This window comes from Lagopus muta, chromosome 14 (assembly GCF_023343835.1).
Source record: "Lagopus muta isolate bLagMut1 chromosome 14, bLagMut1 primary, whole genome shotgun sequence".
NCBI lineage: Eukaryota > Metazoa > Chordata > Aves > Galliformes > Phasianidae > Lagopus > Lagopus muta.
The window spans coordinates 6422195-6448005 of NC_064446.1; the positions used below are offsets into that span (position 1 = coordinate 6422195).

Below are 25811 nucleotides of genomic sequence, written 5' to 3' on the forward strand. Positions count from 1 at the left end.
ATGTTTCTCATGCTGCAATATATATTTATTGTCACTTTGGAAACAGCTTACCAGGTGTATATCAGGACTTCAGACTGAAAACAAACCAGGATAATGAACTCTTAGCATACATATGCCAGTTGAAAATTAGAGAACTGAACATAAAGCTGACCTTTATAATATCTGAAGTTGGTCTGTTTTTGTCCCACCCTTTACCCCTCCCAACATATTTTTGAAGATGAACACCTTCTCCCCTCACCCACTCTTCGTTTCAATCTCAGAAAAATAAATTATCATAAAAATGCAGCTTTTCCTAATTTTACTAATGGTCTGCTGGCAATCTCAGAGCGTTCGTGTTGCTTAACAACTTCAGAAGGAAGCTAACTTTTACAAACCACGTTCTTCCTTTACTTTTAAGTAGCTACTGAGTTCAATTTCAAGGACTAAATATAAGCAGATTCGAGGTTTGGCTATATAAGACTCCTGTGGTTACACTGCACTGCAAACATTTAACATATGCACTTTGCTGTTCCAGAACAAGCTGCATCAGTGCAAGATCTGAGTCTGTGCAAAAGAAGCTGGAGTGCTATAAACTCTTGAAATACCTTTCCTCTTTTCTCTCACATGTATTTACTAGAACATCTTCCTACAAATAATTTCACCAATCCCAAATACTATGCAGAAAAGAAGATGAAGATGTCAAAACAAGAAAGTATCCTCCAATACCCACCCCAAAACAAAGGTCAAAACTATTTTTCCCCTCCCTATTCTAGCTTTAAGTGATCATTAAAACAAGTGCAGAGAATTTGCCATACAAATATGAAGCTGCAGGCATTAAATTACAGAACACTGAAAATATTTCAAGCATAAAAAGTACACTTGATAATTGCAAAAATAAAGTTTCACTTTTTTTAAAAAACATTTTGATTCAAGCTCAAGCAAAACAACATTTTACAATTCCTGTTTCAGTTTAACTTCGTAGTAACAACCACTTCAGAAATCAAATAACTCAGATTTTTGGTGATAAAGTGACTGACCGTGTCTCTTAGCAAAGTGAAATGGTATATACAGCGATGGCACAGACCTTAAGCATCAACAGCATGTTTCAGCCAAAAAGAAGTCTACAAGTCATCTGTGTCATTCTCAGCATCAAATGGTGCTGACTACTAAGAACCACAACCTGCTACAAACAGACATTAGGTTGGACAGGTACAAATGGAAGGAAGGATCTGTGGTGTCACACAGACTCAGTGTTTGTCACTGAACTTTTTTAGGCTAACGATTTTACTAGTGCAAGACCACACGTTTACCTGATTAAATGAAAACTCTTAAGTGTCACAATTTAAGAACACTCATACAAAACTATTTTTTTTCTTTTAAAAAAGTGCCACATACCATACTTTTACTAAAAAAGTTACAAACTAATGGAAGACAGTCTGCCTCCATCTCTTGTCAATGAGGAAAGGCCAAAGGGATTCTTTGATTCCTGCTCGAAATGGTGTTCTCTGACCAATCCCCAGCATCTCCAACTTGGAGCAGTCAAGCTGAGCGTTCCTTGGCCGAAGAGCGCCTACAACTGGACAATCAGTAATCTAAAAGAAGAATTAATACAAAAAAGGAACACATCACCAGACAATTAGAAATGGCAAAAATTGAATATTTATTCTCATATGTATGTTCATTTGGAACCTTTTTATTCAGGAAAATTCCCCTGTATTGTGTTTTTGTTTTTTTATAGTTAACTTCATCTCAGCATAGGAAACATCAGGCAGAGTGAAGTGTCTTGAGCTCTGACATTTCTCAAATACCTATTACCACCTATACTCTTTTTTGTTTTATTCCTATTTTTGAAGTATGACTGTAGCTACAAGGTAAAAATGATGATCAAAAATGTTGACGGAACCATATCTTGATTAGTATACTTGAAGAGAAATCGACTTAGCAAGAAAAAACAATCAGGCTTTCTCTCCATTTTCTAAGTCACATTTCAGTTCCAGCTACTACTAATGCACAACCCTTGGAATTTATTTTTTATCCTTACCTGTACGTTAAATCCTAACAACATTATCAGTACTTCTTTCAGAACAGTCTTATTTTGGAGTGTCAACAGAACTGCAGAATTATTTTTTAAGCAAAGCAAAACTGAGTAAGTTTTTAAGTGCCTGAAATAAAACCGAAAAGTTCTTTCAGATTCCTACCCCCAGGACAGTGTTCTGTCAACCTTTTATTTTTTTGTTTTTATTTTTTTTTAAAGAAACAGAACACAAAACGTGGATTTGCTTATTACTAAGGGGAGCTGTTCTGCAGAAATAATATTGCATTACAGACAGAAACTGGTTACTGACTGGGTAATTCTGGCAACCCACCAGTCCAAGTAGCATCCTCAGCAATGCAACCTCTGTGCTAGGCATACTCACACAGACTGTCCTGAAAAGGAAGTTTACCTGTGGAGCCAATGTGAGACCCAGACCTACTGTGTGAAAAAATAAAACACTTCAATTTTTCTACAGGTTCAACAGTGTATCACTTACTGGTCTCAAGTGGCTGCTGGGAAGGTTGAATGCATCTGCAATGGCACATGCCATTTCATACTTTGTCATCTGCTCATTGCCAGACCAGTGAAACGTTCCTTTTATGGAGGGGTCCTAGGAGAAAACAGGAAGCACAAGTGAAAATAAAGCAGCTAGCCTCCAGATTAATTCCCGTGTAAAAACTGTGCAGAACAAGTTTGCAGCATGATCCCATCCAGACAGGCACGTTACAGCACCTCACTGATGTTCTGGGGACAACGTGCCTCCAGAGAAACACCTGAATAGGGACTGAGATCGAAAATTAGTGGTACATTCATTAGATAAAACTTCACAAAAACAGCTTGTATTGTGTAGCATTAACATGAAAGAGCTAAATCAATCAATGAAGATTAAATAAGTGGGGAGAAAGAACTCAAGAAAGAACTGAGCTGTTCTATATTACTCACTTAAAAATAAAAAGGCAGAAAACACCACACAAGTTCTAAATGCAATGATCAACGGCAACTTTGAAATTACTTTCAACTGCTTTTTTCAGTCTAAGGTGGCAATCTGCACAAGGCACATTTGGAAAGGTTAAGCATTCGTAGTTCCTGTCTTTGTACTAGAAGAAACACAGCGATGTTCAGAAGGATCTTCCTGTCACTTCGCCCACTTTTGTTTCAATTATCAGAACACTTGCACACTGTCATGCAAAGCAGATACTGCAGTCTTACTGATAACTCCTTCCTCCCTCCCACTGATCCAGAAATACAAAGAATAGTGCAGGTTAGAAGTAGTTTTCAGTTGTTCATTAAGAGCTTGAACTGATTTTACCCCAATTTTTCTTGAAATTCTTACCAGCATTCTTTTTTCTGCTAGCTGTCTGCAAACAACTGCTACATCCTTCACATTTGTAGGAAATCTTTGCTGCCAATGGTCCATGTTGGCAGACTTATTACTGAACTGCACTTTATCAAACATAACAGTCACAGCACTTTCCTCCAGTCTTTCCACCTCCCCATACAAAACAGGAATCCTAAGTACTGCAGCACCTAAAAGACAGAATATTTTGGAAAGTGTTAATGGGGTTACAAATAGGCACTGGTGCTGTACCAAAACCTGAAAGATGTTTTGGAAGTGTTAAGAAATCTGTTGGTGATGTTAAGCACATATAAATAAGAAACAAAAAGCAATCAATATATTTGTACTCAGAATATGATTTTGAATGTTGCTTCCTTAAAGCAATGTTTATGAACACCAAATTAATACAGACTATTTTCATTTATACCACTGACTTTTCTTCACTGTTAACAAGCTCACATCAACACTGCAAGAGAAACTACAGAGTCCATTTGGGTTAAAAAGAAAAGTTAAAAAAAAAAGTAACTGCAGTTACTCCAGCATTTCACATTGTCTCTGAGTAAAACCAAGACCATAAACTCCCACCAATCACTGTATTTCAGGCATCCATCACAGACAGATACGTTTCACCCAGCATACAGAAATCCCCTGCATAAAAAGAGGACATTCAGGATATTACCCCACAAAAAGACAGAAACACCAGAATCAATTTGAAGTTTTACATACAAGGAACAGATTGACAGAATGCCTTTGTAAAGAGTATTAAATGTGAAACAGTGAATGGAGAAATGAAATTAACAGTAAACAAGTACAAAGACGTGGACATTTAATGATGGAGTAATGGAATACATCATACGATTATCTCAGAAAGACTGATGATCTTTTGAGGAAGAACCCAAGGAGATTAAGACAAACTGATTAAAACTAATGCAGATATTATTGCTTTAGGTAGTAAAGAAAAAAAAAAAACACACACACAAAAAAACAAATATAACAGCTACAACACTGATCAGCTGCTGCTTTAGAAGCAGTCACAGAATCACAGAATCACCAAGGTTGGAAAAGACCTTCAAGATCATGCAGTCCAACCATCCAGCTATCCCAACAGTACTCACTAGAAGTCATTTGTTCACTCAATTTGTTCTTCCCAGTACGTTCAGAAATATCTTCTCAAAATTCTTTCCTCTAATGTAACTGCTGCAACCCACTAAAGCCCGAGCATATTCAAAACATTATGAAACAAAACTGAAATGCTGAATTGTGCAAGGATCTAGCAAGACACGCACACTGCCTTGCAAAACATGTACTTGAATTTGGTCAGTCTTTGTTTTTACAAGCAGTTTTTATAAGTTATTATAAGCAGTCTTATCTCTGTGACCAAGCAGAATCACAGTCAACTTCAGAAATTATAGTCCCGTAGGAGACAGAAAGAATAATCTTTTAATTGATTTTTACTTCATGTAGACTTTTCCTAGAAGGCTTTTTTTTTCTTAGAAAATTTGTTTCTTACTCCTAATGGCAGGCCTATAATTAAGGCCCACTACTTTCAAATACAGTGTTCATTTACTTGTTGAAAGATCATCACACTAACAAACTAATTTATCTGTTTTTCCATTTTGTGACTAAGCAGAGCAGAATCAGACTGAGAGCATCGTATTCACTTATCAGAAGCCTCTTTAGCAGGAGCACCGAGATCATTTTCTTCAAATTTCTTGGAGAAAAAAAAAAGAAATGTTTATTTTCTTTTAATCTGTAAAGAAAAAACTGACAACGCATTATCTAGAAACCATCAAACCTCCCTTAAAAGTTTAAAGAAAAGGGACCACGTTCAAGTTCTACTTTTTTTCCTTTACTAAGTAAACTTTTTAAAATTGTACATGTGTATTTTACGTGCCAATTTTCATCAAGAAAAGATTAAAATAGTGAAACGAGTTGCTTAAAATAAGAAATATATGTTATTAATCCCTTATAAAGCTATAATACAAGAACTCTAACGCGTGTGGTACACGGAAAGTCCAGTGCTTATGCAGGAAGAGCAAAACAGGAGATCATTCAAGAAAACTAAAACCAAAAACTTGAATCACAAGTCTGGTTTTCCCCTACACGTAAATAAACATTTAGAACAAGTGCAATGCGTTCCTCTAGGTAGCAGCAGCTATATGCTGTGTGGTAAAGGTACAACATATTAATGATCTGTTTGATTTTTCTTTAGAAAGATCAGGTGAGTTTTAATAGACAACTCTTGCAAACGTCCATCAGCAGAGAACTAGAAAGATGCATGAAGATCAGCACAGCTTCAGTCAACTTGTGAGTAAAACAACCGACTCCCAATCGCGTTACTTTCTAAATCCATTTTCCATGGTTTTGCAACTGTATCTCAGACACGGGAGTTAATAAACGTAAAGCTAGCAGACAACTACACAAAATAGGACATTTCTATTAGAAATGTGTAAGTGCATTCTTACCTTCGTTATTTTCCAGGACTGCCTTTTCACCCTCCAGTTTGGTTTTACCGTATAAGTTCAGGGGATTTGGTACGTCCGTCTCTTTATAAGGAGGGCTGGTTCCATCAAATACATAGTCTGTACTGATGTAGATCAGAAATGCTCCAATCCCAGCTGGAAAGAAAACATTTGTATGTAATCCATTTTAATTCATGTCTTGTTTGAAACCTCAGCAAATCCTTAAATTTCCAGAAAACTTTGTCTTCTAGATCCATTCGTACCCTTTTCAGTGACCCATGATATAGACACTGATATGGACACCAATGTCACTCAGAACATGGATCAACTGCACACTAGCAGCAGAAATAACATTCAGAACTTTGAGTGACTCTTATTTGTTTTTGTCTATGTAAATGCAGTATTTAAAGGCACCAAATCCATGAGATAGCCTCCTTACCTGCCTCTTTTGCTAAGTTCCCTGAAGCAGCCACATTGAGCTGGGAAGCAGCATCTGGTTGGCTTTCCACAACATCTGGCCGTCTCTCTGCAGCACAATGCACTATAACATGAGGCTGGAAATTAAACAATAATTTAAAACAACGAACACTGTGATCTTAAGTCCCTCAGGCAAAAAGGCATTTCACTAACTTGTGAAAATAATAAAAGTAGCAGCAGTATTTTTAATCAGCACGTTCTGAGGAGCAAGCTTTCCTGAGAAAGCAAAACAGAACCAAACTGCCTGAAGGTTTTGTATTAGAACACCAGCAGAACCTGACCATTAGTTTTGCAATCTTGAGCTCCAATAGGCTTCAAACTTACAGAAAAACTCAGGTTGTCTTTTTTTTTCCTTAAACAGCAAAATAATACAAAATATGGAAAAATGCATTACCTCACATGTAACGTTACAAGAAAAAAATAAATTACCCAAATACTTATGGATAAGCTATTCTCACGTGGCTTATTTCACACACACAGACTGTTAATGGGATATTTAAAGTCATTTTCCAATGCACAACGTTTTCCAGGTTTTACATACTCCCCTTGCAAGTTAGAACAGGAAAACAACATACTGCTCGTCTTGCACACGCGACAAGTGGTTACTGCTCACTACCACATCAAATCTCATGATTACCTTTTCCTTTATACCACAAGAGCTGGTGTACCAACATACACATTCACCACCTGCATTCTCTCTATGGTGATGATGATAAAGTTCAGAATTATTTGCACCTACAAAGTAAGCCTATACCCCAGATATAGCAAAGATAATAAAATCGAACTTCAGAGCTCTACCAAACCATCACTTCTACTAAAGCCACATGGCCTGAGTACCAGAATGGCACTGTCAAGTAGTCATGTCAAGCATCTTATCCGTCTACGCCAGAAACTCACCTGAAAATCATGGATAATGTCATGAACTGCAACGGAGTTCAGAAGATTAACCTGCTCAAATTTAGGCTGAGCTCTTCTGTATCCACAGCCAACAGCATTCCAATTATTTTCATTGAATTCTTTGAACACAGCTCTACCAAGAAGTCCCGTAGCACCAGTGATCAGAACTCGTCTACTGGGAATATCAATATCTTCCTAGGAAAGGAGAACAGGAGAAGTTTTGCGTTCTATTGTTATTCATGGACTTCTCATCTTGAAGTGTTAGCAAGGCTACATGGAGGGCTGCTGTATTAATAAGCTTTCATTATGATGCATTGTGAATTGAGTGTCTCATGGAAAACACACAGCTGGGAGCACTGATACTGTACAGAGTCAAGTAGTTAAACATACTCTTGAAGATGCTGAATACAAAATTCAAATGGGAAACTCAAGTACTTCCACAAGAGAGGGAAAAAAAATCCCCATAAATGTCCAAAGACAAACTCAAAAGTGATAATTTTAACCTCATTCATAATCTGCTAACTCACTGTGGGTGCACCAACAGAGATCATGGCACAGAAAACTTGAACTTTACAGGGGCATCTCTGAAAATAAAGCCTCCTATTTTATTATGTTATTCCATGACATCAGAGGCAGATGCTGGCAGGATGGCAGTAGAGGCTGTACCTTCCCACCAATATTCCATAACATTTTGTTGCCATGTGACAGATGACAACAGAAAGACAGTAAGACATGATGGCATCTGACATGAAAGTGTGTATGAAGCAAAGGTGATGCAGTGAATTCCTCTATGCGGAGAAAAATGGTACCCAGTGCTGTTCCTCAGCACTTGCTGAACATTCACAGAGACCAGACAGTGGATGTGAGCACAGGGAGGTGGTGGGTGGTGCATTTCAGTAGTGGCAGCATCAGGTCACCTTGGCTGGTCCAGTTTTATCAGTGAGGGTGAGAATGCACAGCTAACGATGCAGACAGTTGAAAAACAGTGCTTTGTAGCTGAAAATTTGTTCTATCAAATAGGAAGCATTACTTCCAGAGCAACATGCATATTACTAAATAAAATAAATTCATCATTTATGAGCACACCAGCCTAATAACAAATTAGCCAAAACTACTGCACTCTTGTCTTAGCTTAATAAAACGCAGGTGAAAGCAATCAGGTTACTTTATCTCTTAATCTCTACAACCAAGTAAGCCTTGCTTCAGCCACAGCACATTCAGTACTTGGGATGGCCACATACACCGGTCCACATGGAGCTCCTTTCTCCCCAGCACCACTCACTACTGTCAAGCCCTCAAGACTGCAAACACTGACTCACAGCTGTCTGTGCAACCTTTATTCACTTTCACACTTTCCTTCCACACATACTGTTGAACAAAAGCCTGCTGAGAACAAAAATGAAAGCACATGCTGCTATGTCAATAAAGAAAGCCTCAAGTACACAGGAACTACAAATCCTGGATTTCCCAACTGCACCCTGCACAAGGATACTGTGCTGAGTATGCTTTTGGTAACAGTCTGCTATGCAGCTCTGATAACCCACTCCCTTCCGAGCACCCTCACGGATTCAGCTCAACATGCTCACTGTGGCTGATTGCAGCACTGATTTCTCTACTCTTTGCCCTTTGAGTCTTAAGTTTTCTGTCCTGCCAGGTGCAGAGGTGTGATGGGTACAGCCAAGCCCAAAGCAGCTGTGTCAGCACTGTGCATCTATGTTCCTCAGCATTATGGCAAAAAGTTATTTATTTCCATAAATACTGGGTGAAAATGGGTAACTCTTAGCTGGAAAACGGCAAACCGCAACAAACGATGTTAAAAAATAAATATGCCTATCTTTATGTTGACTTTGATCAGAGAACAGAAGTGTGCTGACTGCTCCTCAGGGCTGCCTGCGTGCCTCTGAGAAGTGGGAACAAGGAAATGGTGCTTGCTTTCTCTGTTACAGACTTTTCAGCCTCATAGGAGAGATTACTGCTGCGTCTGCAGACAGAGCATATCTGCTCACCCACATCAAGGACTTGCTGCACAAACCAGAAGGAAGACACGCTCTAAAAACACAGCAGGACCAACACGAATGCGTAACCTCACACGAGAAGTAACGTGCACAGATTAGCAACACTACGAGACAAAACACAAGAGTACGATCTACAAAAACCGCAGGCATGCTTCGAGTCAAGAGCCAGGACCGACCGGCAGGAAAGCGACACAAGGAACCAGAACGGGACGACATGGAGCCACGACGAGCCGAACGACTCCCACTGCAAGCGGCCTGCACAGCGGCGAGCCCCGGGATCCCGCCGGTACATCGCCCCGCGCGGCCAGAGCGCAGAGCGGGCCGGGGCCGGCGCCGTGCAGCGCTGCCGGCGGGCTGTGCGGTACCGGCGGCCGCTCCGCCTCGGACGCACGTCAAACACCACCGGGCAGCCGCGCGGCGCCGGGGCGGGCCCGCCGGGCGGCCGTAACGCTTCGGGGACTCGCGGACGCCGTTCGGCGCCGCGGAGCTCCGCCGCTCAGGTAGCGCCGCGCCCGCCGATACGCGACCGACCGACACCGCTCGCGGCGCGTCCCGGCCCCGCCGCACGGCCCGACCGAAGCGACCCGCACGGCGGCCCGCCCCACGGGGAGCGGCGCCGCGGTCCTGGGAGGCCGGCGCAGCCCCGCGCACCTCCACCAACTCGCAGCGCCCGGGCACGAAGCGGATCTTGAGCTCCTTCTCGCGGCCCACCATGGCCGCCGCGCGCAGCCCCCCGGGCCTCGGCCTCGTCCGCTGCGCCGCCGCTGCCGGCGGACGTGCGTGCCGCGGGACGCGCCCTCACAGCGCCGGGCCCCGCCCCGGGCAGCGCGGTGCCGCGCGCTGAGTGGCTGAAGGGCCTTAAAGGGGCCGAGGGCGGCGAAATGCCGGTAAGGGCGGCGGGGTGGGGGTGAGGTCTGCTTATCGCCGTGCGGAAGCCTTCGATTAGAGAAAGCAACGCCGCGGCCGCCGCGAGCGAGGCAGGGCAAGGGGCACAAACTGAGTGGGAGGTGCTACTTCTCCTCCTGTTCTATACTTCGTTATACTTCGAGTAGCTTCGTTGCTCTTACATGATCACTGCTTGCCGTATCACCTTTCATCCTTTTTATTATGTTTTTTTTTTTTTTTTTTTTAAATAGGTTATAATACTTAACCTCGTTGAAGCAGTGAAATCATTAATACCTACTCGATTGTAACCCACGTAATAGCCCTGTGAGCACAACGCCCCAGGAGGTGACTAGACCACTCTGTTTCATACTGTAATTTCAGACACCCTTTCCCTCTTTCTCCTCCCTTCAATCGCAACACTGGAGTACGGCAGCAATCCTCCTCCCTAACCGCCCAGTGCCTTACCTGCCCCGGTTCTGCCAGCACTTGAGGCATTACCTCCGGAGGAATGACCAGACAGGGCAGCGATTGCACCTTTCTCTGCTTTTGTCTGCGGAGAGCACATGGAGTGAAAGGAGCAATAGGTCCGTTGACCTTTCAAACCAGGACACTAATCCCAAAACTATCACGTGTAGATCTGAATCCTATTATGCTTTGTTTTCTTCCCGCTAGCTCCGTTTAAGCTGCTCGGTAGGATCACGGGAACAGCAGCATAACCAGGTTCAACCACTGCACACTTCAAAGCTCTCCTTACCCTTTTTCATAGAGGACAGGAAAGATCTCCCAGGTCAGCAGCTTCCTCCTTTACCACTTACAAAATCGCTCTACACTCCATATTCATATTTTCAAGTTAAAGCAAAAAAAAAAAAAAAAAAAAAAAAAAAAAAAAAAAAAAAACACAACAAAACCTGGCACTGCTTTACCAACTAGGTCCCAATCATTTGAGAGTTGCTCTTATTTTTGCCCGTGTGAAACATGCCCTTCATAGTTTAATAAGGATTTAAAATGGACGTAAGCAAAAAAGCCAATTAGGGTAGAAAGCTTTAACCATTGAGGCACACAAAAAAGGTACCCCTGCAATACCTGCAGTACTGCACTTGCTATGTTTTTGCCCTTCGGCAAACTTCAGCTAACATGACACATAACGTGTACATTTTTAAAAAGCTACATTAATTCAATGCTATCATTTCCTTGCTTGAGCTTCCTAGAGCCTTCCAGTAACATTCACTTGCCTTAATCTCTTGAAATAAAAGGCTAGCTTACATAACTGAAAGCACTTGTTTTTGTCAGGGTTTTTCCACCAGCTTTTTGCTTTCTGGTTTATGAACAGAAATTTTACCTTGGAAATCCCCTTTGGTGTAGCCTACCTGAGCAGATAGGCAGGCACCAGCAACCTTGTATGAAATAATTCTAAGACAAAGACTCTCATGTAGTATCATCACACATTGCCCGAGTTCTTCCATTTTCAGTCGTGTTTTACAGATTTCTCCCCCAGCCCCATTACTCTTTGCAGTGTGGCTCACAGACAGCATGGCCTAACCATGTACCTTACCACAGTCACTGTTAGGTGTACAAGACTACTTAACACAGCAACTTCTACAAAGACCATCAAGATTACACCAGTTCACAGAATGGCCAGGGTTGAAGTTTCTCAAGGATCACCAATCTCCAACCCCTCTACCACATGCAGGGCCATCAACCTCCACATTTACTACCAGATTAATACATTTAATACAGGCAGCCCAGGCCCCCATCCTCCGTAGGTTTCTTTTACTCCATTCACAGAGTTGCTTTTCAGAGAAAAAAGCCAAACAAGACCAGCTAGCTTTATAATTTTCTCTCCAGTCTGACTGAGAACCCTGACACTCTGAAATTCTTTCAAGTTCTTCATTCAAGTAACTCTGTGCTTCAGAAAAGCTCCTGCATTGCAAATTTTGTATGTGTAAATTGAATCTTGCCAATTCAATCCTCCTCTTCAGAAGTTCAAATAGCACAGCAAACACACAAAGATAGCATTAGCTACCAGATCTATCCACATACTTCCTTAGACTTAATACACATCTTTTCTCAGTACCCCCATGCTTCATAACCTTGTGGTGTCAGTTTAAATACCTCAAGTTATGTACATTGCAGCACCCATGTACAAGACAGTAATGCATGCTATTAGCAAAAGCAGTTCCACATTTCACTTCAGTTCCATTACTTCTGTACTAATAGAAATTCACAGGAAGTGAGAGAATAAGGGATTTGCAAGTCGCATACAACATGCAGTTCAACTGAATAGCTTCTTCAGTAAGGTTAGAAAACTGCAGTGTCCTTCAGGCAAGATTGACAGCGAGTTCTGTTGTGAAGATTTAAGTTTGGAACACCAGGTCATTTACAACATCATTTGATTTTGGTTTTCATCTCTTGACAAAGGATAACGACAAAACATCATTGGAAATATTTATTCTAAAATATCCTTGATTTTTGATGCATTTCAACAGATTAGTTCCACCTTGCCAAAAACAGTTCTACACAATCAGTGTGTAGTGGGCATCCTCTCACTCAAACCAAGTTCTGTTAGTATTCTCTTTCACATAAGATCAGCTAAGATAGACAACTAAAATGACCATGACAATTTAAGTCTTGCGAGTACAGCATCTGTAAAACAAACTCCCCTTAAGACACTTATCTGAGCCACATGATACAAACATTTAGATGGACAAAGCAGCTGTTTTGAGTTTTACCTGGAAATCTTTTTCTGAGTTGCATTATCCAGCCCCAGGAATGAAGTTACAATGCCTTAAATATGGATCCCATTAAAAATATCCATGCCAACTACACAATATAGTTTTTACATTTGCTCTATATTACATAAGCCACAAAGGAAAAAGGGTTTTTAGAAATCATTTCTGCCCTTGGCATCAAAGCAACCATAACCAGCAAAATTAGTTTAACAAACTGCAGAAACTCAATAGTTACAAAATAACATTCACAAAGGCATGTTTTGTTTGTCATGCCTTTTCCCTCATGATTATTCACCTTCTCTGAACTCAAGCTGACCTGTTGAAAACTGAGTACCTTCAGAAAACAAAGCAAGTCAAACAATGACAGTTATAGTGGTAGTACCAGGAATCTGGAACATACCAGTTATGTCTTCAAGTAAGAGTACGACCAAGCTGTTTTCTGAAAATGGATTGCTTTTTTTTTTTTTAAAATCACATCCCAAGTATTCATAGCAACGTCTATTACAGATGGCAGCCAAGTTCATCTTGAACAGTCTGTTGAAATCTTCTGTAGTACTTGTTTTCTCAACAATGAGAAGAGACTAAACTTTGTTTCTATTGCCTGCAAAAGAAAAACCATGACTGAGTTTTTGTGCTGCACAATTGCTCCCTCCAAACTGAGCAGATATTTGTCTGGTGGGGGAGAGGGAGGCACTAGACACCACCTAACAGGCAAGACCATGATTTCAGACACTGAAACATTCTGAAGTGAAGACCTAGTTGAAATTAATTGCTGCTTCTCTCCTAGTCTGCTTCCCTTTTTGCACTCTTGCCATTTTTTACCTATAGGCCTTTTACTTTTACCTCTACAGCTACAGCAGGATAAGGCTCTATAAGGTAGCAGCTCAAAAAGACGGGCTCAGACATCTAGTTGAGCCCTTCTTACTCTTGCTGCTCCTGTAAGAGGTAGTGCTGGACACAGCAGGTAAGCTGTGAGAAGAGTGTTAGTAGGTGACAAACAGCAGGATAATTAGGTTCGCATCTTGCAATATCACATAAACCACTTGACCCTCCAGAACCCACTTCTCAACATCAAGCAAGCTTTGCTGTCTGACTTCAAATAGATCTCAGGTTAAAACAACCAAGGCTAGGAAGTGCAGTGGCAAAAAATCCACTGAGAAGATCCCACACAGCTGTAGCCTCCAGTACCTGCTGTGAAATACAGCATGTGCCACCTCCTTCATTTCCCAGTAGGGTACATTGAGCAAGACTATCATATCTTTTTTGGATACATTTAAGATACACAAGGACCGAGTTTATGAATATCCACGCTCACCTTCTTTAAAAGGAGTTTTTGGAGGAATATTTTCCTTGCTATCATGCTGGAAAGCTTTAGAAGGATCAAAACGCCTAATGCCCTGAATTGTATACAGCTGCTCCTGCAGATCTCTGTTTGCTTGTTTCTCTTTTGCAAGAAGCGCACGCAGTTTTGAGATGTCCTGAAGAAAAAAATACTCAGGAGTTAGATAAAGAAAAATAGGAAAGATACCTCTGTATGTTGTGTATCTAACGCTAACAGATCCCCTTGCTGTTCTGGAGACTGATGGCCTATTCTAAACTAGCTCATTCAGGGAAATCAACAGCTACAGAATACAGAGTCTGCAGAATTAGCCTGCAAGAATTTGGAGGATTTAGCATAAGAAAACATTCAAGCAAACAGTTAAATTCTCCATTTTTAACTTATTTGACAAACCTGCTGCAGGTGGGTATTATATTCCTTCAACTTCATAACATGCTTGATTTTTTGTTTCTGGTTTTGGTGGCCAAGTAGTTTAGCATACGCTTCACTTAGTTTATTCAGTTCTTCTTGAGCTGCACCTTGCTCATTTAGAAGAGCATTTTTCTCTGCTTCAAATGCATCTAGTTGTTGCTGAAACATATAGTACATTTAATAGAAATTAAATTTGAGTGTTTTTGTTTCCCCCACTACACCCTTCCTCCCAAATGGAGATCTGCAAGTACAGACAATGGTTTGGAAAGGGAAACAACTGTCTCAAGGGATGTTAACTTACAAAAACGCTGCAGAATAAATGCCTTCAAATGAAGAAATAGCCTATTTATTTATCAAGAGCAGAACTTGATTCAACCACACAAATATTAACAAGATACCAGTGAGAATTGACTTCCTTACACACCTGAAAGGGCTTAGTTTTGTTATGCAGTTCTTCATATAGATTACGCCAGGTCTTTATCTCTTCTTTTAAGCTAGAGGTCATGTCTTCATGTATGGTTTTCCTAAGAAACAAAAAGTAAAGTTGCATCATTTTTACTATTAGCTCTCAGCACACCTTCCTACTGTAGTGTGCTGCAATACCCAAGTTCAGCTTCACAGAAGTCACCTTGATTTTTCCACTTCAGATTTTTTTTTCAGATCTTCAGTTAACTCTTCCAGTTTTTCCTGTAGTTTTGTCACTTGTATGAGGCAAGACTCTTTTGTTCTCTCTGCTTCTGCTTCTTTTAGCGCAAGCTTTGTCTGGGCTTCTAGAATCATCCTAATGAAAACATAAGCCACCCTTAGTGAAGCCCAATTAAACATCTTCAGAGTAACTTAAAATTAAATAAAACTAAACGTAAAAACAATATTCACCACACTCAGAAGCTGTTTCTGAAGTAAATGAAATTAAGATTTGTACTAACATTACTCTAAGATAGAAATATAGTATAGAAAACACTCAAACTCAAGACCTATAGTTTAACTTCTACAAGGAAGCTGTCTTTTGAAAGCAAGGCAACATTATGTTTCTTGTATTTATTACTGTTAAGTATTAGCAACTCTTAGTGAAAGACACCTGGCTAGTTAGACTTGCACACACAAGTTTATTCACGTAGTGTGGATGACTCCCAAGGATTTCCAAGTTCTCTAATACACTGCTTTCCTTCTCTTACTTCAGCTGTTCATTGCACCATCTAGGCAGAGACTAAAAATCCTTTTCCTGCCAGTCTACTATGACCAACTCAAAAAATAATTCCTCAGCTTTTTTAATAATTAAGACAACAAGCCAAAAAAGTCCCACAACTCAAATAGAAACTGGAGGAAATATCAAGCAGCTGGGGAAAAAAAGGACAACACCTTAAGTAGCAAAAGCGTTCTGAAATAAGTTGGAGCAAATATGATTATGATAGTGCTTTGGTTAACCTTAATATCGTGGCTAAGGGTAAACAAGACAGCAAAAGCATTACAGAAATGCTTTTCTAAGTCAGGAAAGTTGATTCATGGAATGGCTGGAAAGACTGAAGTGTAATTGTGGGCTTAAACCCAACCTCAGCTTTAAGAGCTAGCTAGGAGCATTAAGAGAAAAGGGGAAGGCAGGCTAGCACACACACAATATGTTCTTCCCTAACGTACAAGCAGTTACCAGGGCTGCCTAATACTGGCATTTGTATACTGGAACCTTTTGACACCCAACTCTGATATCCTCCAATCATCAGTTAGTTGCCCACAACAGCAGACTTATACCTGGTCTGTCACAGTGAGCTGTAAGGACAATATTGAATCACTAAGTTGCAGTTAGCTGGTGAGAGAAGCACATCCACAATAACTGGCCTAAGACAACAGCTGGTTTTGCTACTTACAGCTGCACACTAAGCAAAGGAAGGTCTTTGGTTTCTTTCACTGCAGGGTAGTAATCTGTTAAGCAGCATCTGCTTGTAAGCAGAATTTGAGATGACAGACATAATTCAGAAAGCAGTAGTATATCATCACATACAAATTCAATATTTGCTCATCTGCTCCACAGAGCTTGTTCATTTGTGGAACAGTCAATGTAACTGATATTTCTAAGAGCAACATTCCAACAGAACCAGTTCAACTTTCACCTATGGTTCCACATGAAGGAAAGCTACTTAGTAATTAACTGAAACAATTAGTTTACTAATTAATAAAACATTAATTCATTTTGTCTATCTGTATTTTCAAACCTATGAATTGAGAAAATGAAAAAATTTAAGGCTACACTGAGTACTCATTTTATTGGATAAAACTGATAATTTCTAGCGCAGAAGGCAAGCAAGCCTTGGCTAGTATTCTTTAGGTAGAGGAAAAGTTTGTCAGCCCAATACCTTGCACATTCTTCTTTTGCCTTGTTTTTAGTGTAATCTGCTTCCTGGAGCAGCTGTAGATTATCTTCACATATTTTTTTCAGGTCAGCAACTTGCTCCTGCAGAGAAGTGTTCTCCAGTTTAAGACTGCGTATTTCTTCAGCTATTGTTGTCTTGTAGCTGCCATGACAGTGCAAAGATAAGTATTGCCACTTTAGACAAAATATAGATTAAGTATAAACCCATAAAGCCTTAAGCAGGAATACTTAAGCAGGATCACTCATGCTTTGGTGAAAACAAACACTGAAAGACTGACTACATCTGAAAGATTCATCAACACTTGTGGGATGCCTTGCATTCTTATTAATGTACTACTTCAATATTTTGAGGTTTGCAAAAGCTGTAGGATAAAAAAAAAAAAACCTTGTTAAGTCTCAAAACTTGCACTGAATCAGGATGGCTTTCTGCAAGTTATTTCAGAGCACAGAGATAGTCTTCACCAGTTGCAGCTATCATTGAAAATGGAGAGCACTTGAGTGCTTGATTAGACTTTGGTAGAAACATCCACAGCTTCCCGATTATTGAGCATGTCATTATAACTGACTGGTACTCAAAACAAATAGCTTAATACCAAACACTCCACCACAAAAAAACACCGCTCATAAATGAGCAGCATATATAATTGTAATTCTACTTAAAAAAAAAAAATCACTGCCCTACTCTTTAATGGAACTGAAATACCTTTCAAACTCAGCAACATTCTCTCCCAGTTTACGCAGCGTGTTGTTAAGCTCTTCTTGGATTTGCAGAACTGTATTGCTGTGCGTTTCCTTGATTTGCTCCAACTCAGCATTCTTCCTGAAACAAGCATTCAGCATTTCATGCTGGACATCAGCATGTCTGAACACATTACCAAACGCTGTTATCAATTACAGAAAGCCTGCAGGAGCAGCAATATATTAATCCTGACATACCAGTATCCTGTCACAACTTCTCATGAATTAAAGCACAATCATCAGATTTAGCAGCTTTAACTAAACACTACCCCCCCACTCTTAACTTCCAAAATATTCATGGAATAGGTTTACTGCCTGCTAGTAAGCTTTCAATACATCAACACAAACAACAACTTGCTCGAAAAAAAATCTTTCCTAGCAATTGCCCTGTCTAGGGTATAAATATCTAATACAACTCAGATGTAGCTAACATTTAACAGTAACTTCACATTACTACAGTATTGGCACTTCAAGCATGTTAAACAGTTTTAACATAATTTATAATAAATCACTCATATGGATAGAAAACCTATCTGCCATAATTAATCAACAACAGCAAGAAAAGTTTATATGCGTTCAGGTCTCTTTAAAGCCTGAATGAGGCTCAAAAGCTTTGTGTACATTGCTGATTCCACTTTTCCCTTTCTATAGCTTTAAACTCAGTTCATTTCACAAACCCTTTTAACTTCACTTCCATCTGTGCAAGTTCAAGGGCTTTAGATTTGGTTTCTTTTTCCAACAGCTTCACCAGCTTCTCAGCTTTCTTCTCCTTAACATGTAGTTTGTCCAGCTCATTCATTGCACTCTTCAACTCCTCTTCCAGGAGACATCTCTCACTCATTACCTCATCCTGAAGATTGAGTAACTTCTGGTGCATAGATGCAGATGATTCCTGCAGAGCATCACAGAGTTTAAAACTACTGATAGTTTCCTAAGAATGAAAGGCTACTTTGCAATCTTTAAAGCACAGAAGGGCAAATGGGCAAACTGGAACTACTGTACAATAGCTGTTATTCCAAGAAGAGCACACAGCTTCTGCTAACCAGCACCCACTTCCACATTCTAAAGATTTAATCTTTAGAAATATAAAAACTTCATGTGTAACCAAAAAAATCAGAACATTTAGTCTCAGTTATTTGGATTAGAGTATTTCAGACTAGAGTCTGTATTTACCTTTTCTTGCTGAAGCTGAGAGATTAATTCCTCTTGTTTCTCAAGTAGTTTTTGGTGTTCTTGCTCTTCTATGAGAACTTTTTTCTTCAGTTCTTCTATTTCAGCATTCATACTCAGGACTTTTCCTCTGCTCTCAGACGATTCTCTCTCTGCATAGAGTTAGCATCAGTGCAACAGGTAATGCCTTCTCTGTCTTCAAAGAAGCACAACATCTTTTCTTGATAGATATTATTCTGGCTTTAAAGTTAGTCAAGCAAGGAAAAAACCCACCTCATAATTTACTCATCTGGAAATTCATCAAAACCAGCTGAAAGAATCCCACTTCTAATTAAGCTTGAACAACAGCAAACTTGATCTCAATCAATTAGCTTTTATCAAATAAAATGGTACAGCTGGGGAAAGCCTGCTAAATGATTCACTCAGAGTTCTGAGGAGTAGGGTAGAGTTGGGAGAGCAGCAGTGAAAAAGAGCCCCAAGACATATTCTCAGTACTGCTGTGAACTTCTGTGTGAACTACTAACAGTGAAATAAAGCTGTATAGTACTAATTATTAAGCAAAAGGAATAAACATTCAACTTTCTGATTGAAGACCAGCATTGAAACAGTTTTCATTGTTATACTATTCACTTCAGTATGTCTCCATGGAAATAAAAACTCAGACTTGTTTCCATACAGGCTGGTCTGGTCACAGCTGAAGCTGAGACATGACTTCACTTAAAATCCACAGTGGCATTTTAGACAAACTTTTTTACAGGATGTCTATGTGATCCCAACTATGTTAACAGCATTCCAAAACTAGCAATTACCTTTTTCTTGTTCTAGAAACTCACACCGTTCATTAAGTGCTCTGATCAGTGTATTTGATTCTTCCTCTTTCATTCTGAGTGTATCCCTCAGAATCTTCACATCTTGCTCTTTCTTGATCAGTGTCTCCTCCATTTGAGCAACATCTAGTTTATATTTCTCTACAGTTTCTGCAACACTACTGTAGAATAACATTTATTTGTTACCATAACTTCATTTTTATGATTTTAATTCAGCACAAATGAGAGATGCTTGGAATACTGAATGTGTTCCTTTTCAGCAGGAAAGCTTCCTTTTGTTACTTAGGCTTATTTTGCAGCATTGAAACAGGTTGATTTAGAAACAGGTGCATTTAAAATTAAATGCAATTGATATCAAAATCTGTATTCTAAGAGAAGCTTACAATCACATAATTTAAAATATGCACTTCAGTTCAATTAAAAACAGAACTAGTTACTATACTTCATTTACAGATGATTACTATATCATTACTATTTTTTTTTTTTAAAGGCAGATGAGTTTTGACAGAAAAGCATACACACAAATAAACCAGACTTCACAATAAACCAGAACTTAAGGCAAGCTCACAAGGAGCCTCTTACTGAGCAAATAGGCAGAAGTGGGACACTGAGGGAGAAGGAATGTTCAGATTTAAGTGAACTAAATTGGAATGCTTTTGTGTTTTCAGTTTTCTGGACTAGGTACACATAACTGAGGAGCTGGGCAGTGTTTCCACCTGTTACACAGCACTAAACTGGTAGTGTTTACAGTCAAACTGATATTCTCCTCAAGTACCAGAAACATGGATGATTCATCACAGCTATAAAACAAAAACCAGAAAACTGCCAAGTTCACTTTTTTTTTTTTTAAAGTGATGCCTCCAATACATAATTTTTAGTAACTCAGAGGAAATAAAAATAAAAGCTGAGTTTTGTATACAAATAACTTTTTAAATGTGGGCACATCTTTTAACTCCCTCCCATTTACATGGATAACCACTCCTCCCCCCCCCCCCCCCCATTGTTGTTAAGCAGAATTGTTCCCAAACTTCTGCTTCACCAAGAAAAACAAAGCTTTATTTTGCTGCCTTTTAATGTACCCAATCCAGTTCAAGAACAATTCTTACCCAAGCTCTGTGATATATTCCAGGAGTTTTTCAGTGTCAGACTTATCATCCACTTTCTCTCTCTCTGTAGCAGATCTAAAAAATAAAAATAAAAATAAATAAATAAAAAAATCAGGACACTTTCCCTATCACTATTTAAACACTTCAGAGTTACTTGTAGGTTATTTGTTTACAGGTAAACAACTAAAAATCAGTCACTGGATCACTACTTAATACTGACACATTCTTCCCATAATCAAGTGTGGCTGATGCTTCCATTTGCACTAAAGATGCTGTAGTACATTTTACCACAACTGAGTATGTAAGATAGGCTGCATTAGCTATACAAAGTATCATTGCCTCCTTTCATCAATTACATTACCTGCATTATTAGATTACAGTTAAAAAACAAAGATAAATACAAAGCATCTGCTCACATTCAAGCAATCAGACAGTAGAGGAGAACAAAAGGAAAAAAAAATTTGCTTTTCATATAAGGAAAGTTTTCCAGTGGCCATCATCTAAACATCTTTCCATAAAACTAATTTCAGGCCACTGCTAATCTCTGTTTCCTCTCAACAGAAGGACGGCCTTAATTTTTTCTGTAAGCTACATGCTTCAGTACAGTAGTTACATTGCTACTTCCATTCCTTTCCTTACTACTTACAGCTTTTCTTGTAACTGTGCTACTTTTCCTTTTGAATGCTCCAAATTCCTTTGAACTTCCTGCAGCTTCATTTCCATGTTCTCCTGCTTTGCAAGTGCAGTCTGGAAAAAGATGAATGTTACCACCAGAACCGAATTTAGTATGAACAAAGTCCGTTTTCTTAGAGCCATATTAATTTTTAATTAAACCATAAAAAGGACTTAATTACAGTACTAGCTGCTATGCTAAATGTGACTCCTATATTCAAATAACCCATCTGCAGATACATTAGCTGTTCACTATAACTACAGACATGCACAACCCAGAAAACCCACGCACAGCTGTAGCAATTGGACAGATCAATACAATAGGAAAGGCATTGCAACAAAGATGTGATGACAGAAGGACCAGCATGACAGAAAGGTGCTATAAAGTAAAGGAAGATTGCTCACCTGTATCAGAAAATTCTAGGTAGCAGTGAAAACTCCACACAGAAGCGATCTCCAACCAGAGAACACTCCCCATGGCATTCAGCCCTTAAATGAGGTCTAAGAGAGGTGCAGCCAGGCTGCAGCCCCTCTGGTCACACAGCTGAGTTGCCTTCACCTGTGCTCCCAGGGCTGACCAGGTCCTTTCCCCAGGTGCTCCATCAGTGACTCAGCCCATGACTCAGCAGTTCCCATACCATGGCTAAGAGCTCATTTAAGGCTACTGCTTTTCAAATACATCAGTTACCTGACCAAACTGATACTTAAACAAGTACTTCTAGAGTTCCTTGCTCAGAGGAATTTTACATATCAACAGCAAAATGAGGAACGTTCGTTATCGATTGTCCTTCCTAATTCCACTGAATGGAAAGCAGAAAATTTTGAGTTGAGGACAGAAAAAAAAAAAAAAAAAGGCAGGACTGCTGCAAGCTCTTCATTGGTAGCTCCTGAACAGATCAGTCCTGTACAGTATAAAACAGCTTACCTTATCCTTAGCATCCCTCTTGTTTCTGAGCTTCATTAACTCCATACATAGACTGCTCATTTTCTTCTGCACACTATCTTCAGATAGCTTATTAGAGATTGATAAAAAGAAAAAAAAACAGTATGCATAACACCTTCATATGAAACACTCAGTATTTTCCTCCCACCCACAACACTGATCTCTGCGTGTCCCAGTAAGTGATGGTAGCACACCCATCTCTGTCTTTACATTGACACACACTGTCCCAAACAAGACACACTCTGAACGTGAGGCAATGAAGGGGTGCAGAAAACATGTCAATGGGGAAGATTACTCTTGACCAGGGAAGTTAGTAACAACCAAGTCAAAGCAAATAAGCATCTGTATGAATACCTTAGATTTTAGTAGTTCATTGGTTCTTGTTAATTCCAGAAGCTGTTTTTTCAGGCAAGCAACATTTGCCAGAAGAGATGTTTTCTCCTGAACTGCAGCACTCAGCTTAGCTTCCATCTTAACAAAGTCTTCATCCAGGGCCTGAAGTTTTTTATCCTGCTCTCCACGCTCTCTCACTAATGCACGAATCTGGAACATAACAAGTGGTCTTTTCTGTTTTATGATATTATTCTTCTTAAAATCCTTAAGTTATGACTGCTGTTTTCCTGAAAAGGCTGATTATCTGAACTGTATTGGCTTACATTCAGAACAGAGATCTTCAATTTTGTCATTCAGACAGGATATTATGCAGAATTATTTTTTTACATGCCACACAACTGTAGTTCTAACTCTCAACTGTCTTACTGTGTGCTACTGGCCTACTGTAATTTGAGTTAGTCTTGTCTTTCACTTGTGAGAGAATACGTGTCTGTTTTCAAGCCAAGGTGACGTGACATCTGAGACGAATAGAGTAGATATGAGTACATAGACCTGTACTGAAAGGAAAAGCTAGCTGCGTCTTAAACTTGAAAATTATAGCAGTTTTTGAGGGGAAAAAAACAGCAAGACTTTTAAAAAGAGTTGTTAAATAGCAAACCCTTTTTAGCAGTAGAAAACATAGGACTAGATTCCTTTATTTTCTATTAAGAACATGGTTTAGCTGCACAGCTGCTCGGGATTAGCTGGAATTAATACAATTCCATTCCATTAACAAGCCCAATGTGTTCTACAAACCATAACATCTGATAATCTCTGCTCTGTGTAGAGCACTTGTGCACTATGTTATGTAAAAGAAGCAAATCATGCCAGCTTCTCTTTTTAAGTCTGGAAAGCAGCCAACATTAAGTGAATGCAATTCAGTGATTATTCATACCTCTTTCTCCAGTGTCTTCTGTTTCTTTTTCTCCCTCATAAGGATAAGATCTTTTCTAGGCTTCAGACTCCCACTAACTGGCTGTTGAAAACAAACATGTTAACTGATGTCTAGCAACATATTAGTTCAGCAACAGTTAAACATAAGTACAGACAACACTATTAAAGAAACAGTAACAAAAGAAAAAAAATCTCCTACAGATGGGACAGATGAGGACCAGCTCTACTGCTGCGCCTTCTTGAATGTACTGCTCCCAGACACTGAGATGGGAAGCAGACTAAGAAGGCATGAGACATACACATCTCTTCAGCTCCATAACACCACACTAACCTCTTGAATGCAGCTGGGCTCACAAAACTTCTTCCTATATCCTAAGTACTAATAAACTGAATTAGTAAGTTATTATTCAACTCATTAACCTATCTATCTTCAAATCTCCAGCCTTACAGATTGAACTGAGAACCCCTCTTTATAAACCCCCTTTATTTCTTCCTCCATCAAGTGCATGCTCTGGTCTAGCCACCACATGAAAGAAACAGAAACAAGATTTTAAGAGAAGCAGCTTTGTTATAGTTCTATGCTGAGCAAGAATGCAAATAAAATAAACACAATCGCAAAACAAACAAAAAAAACCCAATCCACATTAATGAAAATATTGTGCAGGCACTCTGCAAAGCCAACAAGCCACTCTGTAAGCTCAAATAATCATCACGTGATCCCAAAAATCCACTTATCTATCTTTCTCTCCTTTGTTACTAAGGAATTCAGGCACAATAATGTGCTCCATATTTTACATAGATAAGTGATTGTATAAAAGAGATGTGCATGGTTTAAATGAACACACTGAGGTTTTAATCTCAGTGCTGCAGATGCCACAGAAAAATCTTACTAGTGATCCAAGAGATGCAAGTCTCCTTCCAGCTCCGGAGGCAGTTGTATTCTTCTCATCATTCAGACTTGTTTCACCTGCAGGAGGATACAGAAAAGAACAGTGAAGAAAAAGGGTGTGAATGCATACAGTTAACAAAATTTCACCAAGGTAGACAAAAACAATTAATTTGTTATACCAGCGACAAAAAGCTATCTGATCATTAGACTACCCACCTCACAACCTAAAGCCAGCTGCTTTCTTAATGCACTCAAGCAGTCAGTGTTAGTCAGCTAGGCACACAACAAAGTCCAGAGACTGACTTCTAGATAAAAGCCCTTTTTGAGAAATTAGCTTCTGCCAAGCTTATACCCTCCATCCAGATTCACACTACCAGGCTTCACCCAAAGGACTTTTTATGTACAAAAAAAAAAAACAAACATGAAAATATCACTAGAGGCAAATCTAGTGAAGTCCTTGAATCATGTATCTTAAAGCACAGACTGCACCAATCAGTAGAGATCACATATAAAACGGCCTTATAGAAAAAAAACTGGAACAGTCATGTTCTTACATCTGGAAGGAATGCAATGAGCTGCAGAAAAGGAACCAACAAAGCTTGAAAGAAAAGAACGAAGCAGTAGCAGCACACAGACATTCACAAGTGCAGCTTTCAGAAGTACTGCAGCACAGCTTGTAGGGTTACTCACTGTTCTGTTTCCTAACGCGCTGATCTGCTTCAGAGGATGAAGAGCTCCTCGGGGCAGCTGAAGGCTTGGTGTCACAGGAGCCTCGGAGCAAGCTGCACGCTATGAACGATACGCAGAACAGGAGAAAAGCAGTACGGTGATTTCAACTCGTTAGAACTGAAGTTAATAAAGTATAACAGCTACACGTGCTTTAAAACAAATAAATTAAAAAAAAAAAAAAAAAATCGGCGGAGGAAACCGCTGCTCTCCTACAGCACTGAAGCTGAAGCCAGGAGCTTCACCTGAAGCACAGCGCAGCGCAGCACCCAGACCCGCTCCGCAGATGCACGCGGCGACTCAACGCAGCGCCAAGGGGCTCTGAACTCCCGCTCAGCCACAAAGCTCCCCACCGCCACCCCGCAGCACGCACAGCGTCACGGCGGGACCCCGCACGTACCCGGCTCGTCGCTGAAGCGCCGCAGCGGAGCCCTGCGGGACGCCATGGCTGCTGACAGAGCTGCGCGCCACTCCCCGCATTCAAAGGCATCAACGTTCGCCGCCACGCGCTGCGGGCAGCCAATCGGCTCCTCCAGCTCCGGGC

General features: G+C 40.0%; 2 protein-coding genes across 2 annotated transcripts; both read right to left on the reverse strand.

Moving 5' to 3' along the window:
- Positions 1 to 1388: 1388 nt before the first annotated feature.
- MAT2B (methionine adenosyltransferase 2B) lies at positions 1389 to 9991 on the reverse strand. The gene is made up of 7 exons (XM_048960768.1): positions 9853 to 9991; positions 7187 to 7381; positions 6252 to 6366; positions 5816 to 5968; positions 3348 to 3541; positions 2511 to 2624; positions 1389 to 1571 (listed from the first exon to the last, which is right to left on the reverse strand). Exons 1-7 carry the CDS (start codon positions 9913 to 9915, stop codon positions 1401 to 1403), a joined length of 1005 nt encoding a protein of 334 aa, XP_048816725.1. The 5' UTR covers positions 9916 to 9991; the 3' UTR covers positions 1389 to 1400.
- Positions 9992 to 12519: 2528 nt separating this feature from the next.
- Positions 12520 to 25804, reverse strand: HMMR (hyaluronan mediated motility receptor). Its single transcript, XM_048960405.1, has 18 exons — positions 25668 to 25804; positions 25232 to 25330; positions 24543 to 24619; positions 23654 to 23734; positions 22741 to 22929; positions 22369 to 22455; positions 21418 to 21518; positions 20772 to 20846; positions 19648 to 19826; positions 18842 to 18990; positions 18346 to 18560; positions 17634 to 17750; positions 16914 to 17072; positions 15194 to 15346; positions 14990 to 15089; positions 14548 to 14724; positions 14131 to 14293; positions 12520 to 13416 (listed from the first exon to the last, which is right to left on the reverse strand). Exons 1-18 carry the CDS (start codon positions 25711 to 25713, stop codon positions 13397 to 13399), a joined length of 2187 nt encoding a protein of 728 aa, XP_048816362.1. The 5' UTR covers positions 25714 to 25804; the 3' UTR covers positions 12520 to 13396.
- Positions 25805 to 25811: the final 7 nt, after the last annotated feature.

What these genes read in the sequence shown, in the direction of transcription:
- MAT2B (XM_048960768.1), bottom strand. Translation starts at nt 9,915, where the DNA reads ATGGTGGGCCGCGAGAAGGAGCTCAAGATCCGCTTCGTGCCCGGGCGC. An exon ending in ACATTATCCATGATTTTCAG is followed by an intron (nt 6,367 to 7,186) that starts GTGAGTTTCTGG and finishes TTTAATTTCCAG; the next exon opens with CCTCATGTTATAGTGCATTG. An exon ending in AGTCCTGGAAAATAACGAAG is followed by an intron (nt 3,542 to 5,815) that starts GTAAGAATGCAC and finishes TCTGTCTTTTAG; the next exon opens with GTGCTGCAGTACTTAGGATT.
- HMMR (XM_048960405.1), bottom strand. Translation starts at nt 25,713, where the DNA reads ATGGCGTCCCGCAGGGCTCCGCTGCGGCGCTTCAGCGACGAGCCGG. An exon ending in GAATATATCACAGAGCTTGG is followed by an intron (nt 19,827 to 20,771) that starts GTAAGAATTGTT and finishes GTTATTCTACAG; the next exon opens with TAGTGTTGCAGAAACTGTAG. An exon ending in ACAAAACTAAGCCCTTTCAG is followed by an intron (nt 14,725 to 14,989) that starts GTGTGTAAGGAA and finishes TATATGTTTCAG; the next exon opens with CAACAACTAGATGCATTTGA.